This window comes from Betta splendens, chromosome 4 (genome assembly GCF_900634795.4).
Source record: "Betta splendens chromosome 4, fBetSpl5.4, whole genome shotgun sequence".
NCBI lineage: Eukaryota > Metazoa > Chordata > Actinopteri > Anabantiformes > Osphronemidae > Betta > Betta splendens.
Window position 1 is genome coordinate 10297427 of NC_040884.2, and position 6094 is coordinate 10303520.

The following is a 6094-nucleotide window of genomic DNA, read 5'->3' on the forward strand; positions in this document are numbered from 1 at the left end:
TTAATGTGAACAGAAGAGAGGATCAGAATTTTACGGACCTTTATTTTAAACACAACTGCGTGACTCTGGATCGAAGCACATCGCGTATTAGATTAGATAAGCAAACATCAACTAAAAGTAACAATAAATGTATCACAAAGATATCAACAACTGCTTTCTGTTATCATAAACCCCTCCTTGTTGGTCCAGCCAAATAATTACCGAATTAAAGATAAAACATTTTTGAAATTTAGTTGAAATGTATTTGGTCAGAAATATTTGATTATTCTCTAAAATGGAGAATTAACATCCATGCCTTACACATAAGAATAAAAGTAATACACCTTCACTACCATCTCAGATATATACACTTGACATGAATAATCAGGATTTTCTTAATGTTTATATAAGACAGATACTGAAGAAAAAGAGATAGAAACAGATCCTAAGCATTTGCACACAAATCTGTGTTTGTAAGGTGCTCATCATAAGCCTCAAACTTGTGTCCTGTGATATCTGAGCAAAGTGCACACTGAAGTGTCATATTAATATAAATGATTGATAAATCCAATATTCTCACTCATCTCTATGAGCTGACTTCTGTTCTAAGTATAGCTCTATAGGGAAGCGTTGACTTACTGATGCTCGTGTCACAACAAGACACTTTAGTGCTATAATGTCGTGAAACAAGGTTCAGTCTGTGATTAGCTTAATAACAGAGTGGAGAAAGGTTCCACACGCACTGTAACTGTGACTTACACCCCTTCAACTCCAATCCAAGGACTCACGGAGCGTCGGGCGCTGGCATTAGGGAGGATGGAGGTGCTCTGCCAGGCTCTTCAGGTTTGCCTGCGTGTGTGCTCCCGAGGGAGGAGCGCGTGAATCTGCGGACAGAGTCGCTGAAAGACGGGTACTTTTTCATGATGGACTCTCGGGACCAGTTGAGGCGGGGGAAGAGTCTCTTTAGAACTGCTCGGCGGAACAAAATGTACACCCACGGATCGAGAATCTGGTTCCAGGTGGCGAAGCGTATGTACAGCAGGAGGTATCTGATCCGGAGGCTGGCTTCTGACAGCACAGTTTCTGCAGTAAAGACCTGGTGGTGGAGGAGAAATTGGAGAGAACATGAGTGAGGGAGGAGAAGCAACTGGGCAAATTCTAGCGCTTCAAGCTCTGCACCACGAGGTTGGAGCTCACTGTGGACAGACTGCATTCTTTAGGACCATTGTAACTAATGAACACCCTCCCTTATGCTTAACTTACGTCTACAGAACGTTAGCTTATCAGACACTGATGACAAACCGTGAAACCATGTATGTTAGTTCTACAGAATGAATGAAAGCAGACACAAGGACAATAAACAAACAACTGAGAAATATTTGTTACTAGTGGTGGAATGAAACACAGCAGCAGGACCCAGAAGGCGCCGGCTGCTATAAATGGACACATGTACAGTGACACCACAAGCTTATGAATGAGATGCTTCAAGGCTTTGAGCTGATGTACAGATCAGACGCGTAGGACATGCTGATGCAGCCGACCGAGGTGATGGGGGCGAGCGCTCGCTGCAGGGAAGCCGTGTCACTGTCAGAAACATGGGAGTTTTCCACTTTACTCGCCTTAGTCGAGACTCTTGGAACACGATGTATATCCAGGGGTCAAATATCTGATTGCAGGTGGCCATTCGTATGTAGAACAAAAGAGTTTCAGCTCGAACACGGACATCAGTCAGCACGCTCGTCAGAGTATAGATCTGTGCAGGGTGTCACACAAGTGAGGTTAGGAGTGATGGGACTCACGTGGTCGCTTGCATCTGGTGGCCTGCTCACTTTTTGAGTTTGAACTTATTTATTAGGGCCCTCGTGAGGAGGAGGAGAGAAACAATCAAGCGATCAGATAGTTAATATCTGACTTAGAGGCTGAAAGTCAGTGTGTGAGGGCATCTGTTATAGAAGCAGAGTGATTTATTCTAAACTGCATTGAATTGACACGATACTTTGATTAGAAATATTTTTAGCAGCAGGTTCAAACAGAATGAGAAATGTGGCCTCGCATGTTGTTTACGACTGTATTTCTCTACTAAAGTTTGACCAGTTACTTTGACTATATTTGACTATTTTAACTCTATATGACTATTTTTACCCAGCAAATGTACTTTAACCTTATTCTTTGTTTTAAACTTCATCTTACAAATATAGCTAACGTCTTTTGTGTTTAGTTGGACCTGATGTTCAACATGTTTACCAATAACACTTGCCAGTGATTTACAGTTATTATCGTCGTAACCACATGCTGCAGAGAACACTGCAAAACCCACCTTGCAGTAGCTTTCCATTAAAGGCCCTGTTTTACTCATGCGTGAGACAGCGTTTCATCTGGACGAAACTAAGTGATTTAAGGGTTCACATCAGTTGCCCAAGAGGCTGCATTGCTAAGGAGAAATGAAGCATATGTGGAAAAGAAGCTTAGGACCTTGTGATGCTTCATTATGGTTCAAACATTTGAAGGCAACATTGGTAGTTTTCTTTGTAGATATCTTTAAGGACAGCTGGGGATTCAGGCATCCGCCAACTATTAACAATGTGGAGAATGTATTCAGAGTAACAATCTTATTACCATGCAGCACATACGATCACACAGCACCATTTAAAGGTGTGAAGCTTTAATGGAATGAAGGCGTCTATACGGCTAAAAACAAGGCAATCGATCCCCCTAGGAGTTTTTGCTCAAAGCAATCAGAGCAACCATTCAAATATTTTAGTATATAATAGTGAATTACAAGTGAAAAACACCGTGTTAAATGCACACTCACCAGTAGGGGGCACCAGCAAACAGAAGCGATGGCCATTATCAAAATGAGCTGAACCATCATCTCCACTTCGTGGTCTCGTCGTCGCTGGTGCTTTTGTGGTCCGCAGCACACCTTGATCAGCGTCACCACGCTCACCGTGTTTAACAGAAACGACACAAAGATGCACGTCAGGCCGACCAGCGAGAAGATCAGCGAGAACGCCAGGTCCTTCCCCCGGTGGCTGATGTTGAAAAAGCACCAGGAGCCAGGCATCTGGATGTGGTAGCTCCCAACGCCAGTCAGCGGCAGCAGCGCAATGCAGCCGGCGAACAGCCACACCGCCAGCACCATGGAGATGGAGCGGCACCTGGGCACGCTGGCCGAGTGCACGAAGGGACAGTTGATGCCTATGAAGCGCTCCAGGGCCATGGCCGCACCAAGCAGCAGGGGGCAGAGTCCATAGAAGACCATGGACATGCCCATGAAGTTGCAGAAGTGGCAGTCGGGGTCAATTTTGCGCCAATTGAACTGAGTGGCGTAAAAGCTGACCACGATGGAGCCCGTGACCAGGAGTCCCATGAAGTCGGTGACCACCAGGCCGCCCAGGAAGACCATGAAGAAGGAGCGTGAGCGGCTGTGTGTGCGCTGGAAGGACTTGAGGAGAACTATGAAGGCGAAGAGGTTGGAGATGAGACCCAGAGTGCTGAAGGTGACTGAATACTTGATGGAGGTGACGGTGTGGTTGTACTTGAAGGGAGGGCTGTTGATGGAGTAGCATATGCTGCTGTTGCTGGCTGTGAGATTCATGGTGACACTAGAATGAAACCAAAAGCATCAGTTTTAGGTTGATCGACCCTATAAAACAGACAAAGCATGGACAACACATGCAGTGATAGCAGAGGGGTCGCACAGAGACTGAAACAGACAGAGGAGCTTCGCTGGCATATCTTAGCAGGAAATGACAGGAAATAAAGTGTTACTGGCACGGTTAGCTCCCACTCACGGCTCCAAGGTAATATGTTTTAGCATGACTGATGATCAATTTTCTTCATTTCTGCAGGGGCTGCACTCGAAAGGGGATATTCAGTAAATGGTTCATTATAGCCATTAGCCAAATAGCTGTTTGTTTCTTCACAGTGCCTCTGATGCTAAAAGCTAACCTCGCTATTACCAGGTCCCTTCATCCCTGGGAGAATGCCACCACGAGGCCGACGATGCTCAGCACCAGCGCTTGTAAAAGTGCCATTAAAATTACTAGTGATGCAAATCATTTTGAGGTAAAAAAAAAACAATCAAAAAACAAATAATTATCCCAACTCTCCCCCATTACCTCTAGGGGCTTCAGAAGTTGTGGACCTCAGTTTTCTGTGTTTGTATTATCAAGGCAGAAGTCTAAATACACAAACGATAACAGCAGGAATAAATCCTAAACACACATGGGAAGATTTAATTAGGCCTTGTTATTAACTATCATTATTCTCACCAGAACCTGATAAATATTGCTCTTTTTCACTTAGAACTAAATCCATTTCTGAGTCTGTGTTTGGTTTTCGTGCTTAAGCGGCTGGAGCAGCGACACACTGCCGCTGGGCCTCACTGAGTTTTAAAAACAGGGAGGCATTGTTTGAGTCGGTGTGAAAACACAGACCAACATTATCTTCCAAAAGTTTCAGTTTTTGTTTCCAACAAAGCAAGAGTTTGGCACAGGTAGATACACAGTCTTAACGTACTATACAGTATGCATCGTCATCATCCAGTCTAATCATCACTAAACTCTCAAAGTCTCACCCACGACTGAGGCACAAACTGATAACTGATGAATGATGGATGAGTTCACCATTTACACTTTATAATTGTTATTCAAGTATATTTACATGATCATAAACATCTATGGTTTAAATAAAGAGTGCAGGGCTAAGAAGGAATTGAGGCATCTCTTACCACGACAGCGCACTGCTTCATCCAAACCGCATCTCCACACTTGGAAGATCAATAGACAAAACACTAACAATGATCACGGGAGCAAATGGGAAACATGTCACGTTCAACAAGAACCAGCTGATGAGAAAATGAATTCCTACAGAACGCCGTCAGAACCCGCTCATCTCCACTCATCCACCACAGCTGTGTCCTCGGCCGCAGACGCTCCCAGTCTCATCCCTCCCCCAGCGGCTGCGCTGGCTTTTTGCTCAGTCCAGCCCTCCCCGGAAAACAAAGGGGAAGGATTCTGGGAGGTCAACACAGAGCATTTCGGGCGGGAGAACAAGCGAAAGAGAAAGATTGATAAGGTTGAAAGTGAAGATATTAAGTAATGAGCTGTGAGAGAAAGGAGTGAACAAAGAAAAGCGTCTGTGACAGTAGCTGTTCCAGAGGACACGGCTTTTGTGGACTTCATTCTTGGGCAAATGGTTTAAATGATGCAATTAGATTATATCTGTAATCGTGGTGTAATCCGGTACAGAGCTTCCGTTTAAAGAGACAAACTTCCGGACCTGGTAAATTATACTTTTAGTTCATTGAGGCTCAGTTACTATGTCTTCCTGTTTGCATGTGTCGTGTATTTTCGTTGCTTCAACCACGGCAGAGATTTCACACGGAATCAAACTTTGAAGTTTAAATCAATAACATACAGATTTATTATATATGAAAAATTAATACAATCAGATAATGATTAAAAGAGAGTAATAGCAAGAGAGGCAGAGACCGAATTCACCTGCCTGTTCCTCTGCAGAGAGAACTGAGAGGTCAGAAAAGGTCCGCTGTGTGCTGCCAGCGGACCCTTCGCGAAGCGCTCTGAAAACCCTGCTTTTAATCACTACCTACGATCATTCCTCATGTGCAAATGAGGACGTGTAGATGAAAGAACCTACGTGGCTACTAAGAAAAGACCTGTCACATGGCCGTGTTATCTGTCCAGTTCGGCGTGACATTTTTAATGCTAAGAGCAGCTCGGATAAACATTATTAGGCATCACCAGACTCTGCAAACCCAGTTTAAGCAAACTCTTTATCCCCATTAACTGAGGACACATATGAGCCCATCTACTCTCTGTATTTTTTCCCATGAGCAATGATCAAATTTACTACACATGCCTCAGTTGCAGAAATGGCCTAGCTTTAAATGAGGTGGATTCTGGGACAGGACAAAGGTCACTGTTCATCACATTCAGGGCTTGGGTCAAATTACTCTGCCTAAATGTCGACTCAAGATGCACAACTCTATAAATGTGGGGCAGTGCAAATGGGCGTTTCTTCATGTCTGGGACCACATCAAATGGAAATCTGATCAGAACATAACTCATGTACATTATTCCAGTAGAATGCA

General features: G+C 44.1%; 1 protein-coding gene across 2 annotated transcripts; it reads right to left on the bottom strand.

The window, feature by feature from the left end:
• Positions 1-25: 25 nt before the first annotated feature.
• On the bottom strand, positions 26-4943 carry tbxa2r (thromboxane A2 receptor). 2 transcript variants are annotated; one of them, XM_029147584.3, is made up of 4 exons: positions 4712-4943; positions 2792-3584; positions 1599-1732; positions 804-1075 (listed from the first exon to the last, which is right to left on the bottom strand). In XM_029147584.3, the coding sequence occupies exons 2-4, from the start codon at positions 3575-3577 to the stop codon at positions 943-945; spliced, it is 1053 nt and encodes a 350-aa protein (XP_029003417.1). In that variant the 5' UTR covers positions 3578-3584; positions 4712-4943; the 3' UTR covers positions 804-942. The 2 variants fall into 2 exon arrangements, with proteins under 2 accessions (XP_029003416.1, XP_029003417.1); XM_029147583.3 differs by lacking the exon at positions 1599-1732 and having other exon boundaries at positions 26-1075; positions 4712-4941.
• Positions 4944-6094: the final 1151 nt, after the last annotated feature.

Bases quoted from the DNA above. Each gene is read 5' to 3' on its own strand.
- tbxa2r (XM_029147583.3), bottom strand. From the start codon at position 3,577: ATGAATCTCACAGCCAGCAACAGCAGCATATGCTACTCCATCAACAGC. The intron at 1,076-2,791 runs GTGAGTGTGCAT...CTCCACCACCAG, and splicing joins TTTGCTGGTGCCCCCTACTG to GTCTTTACTGCAGAAACTGT.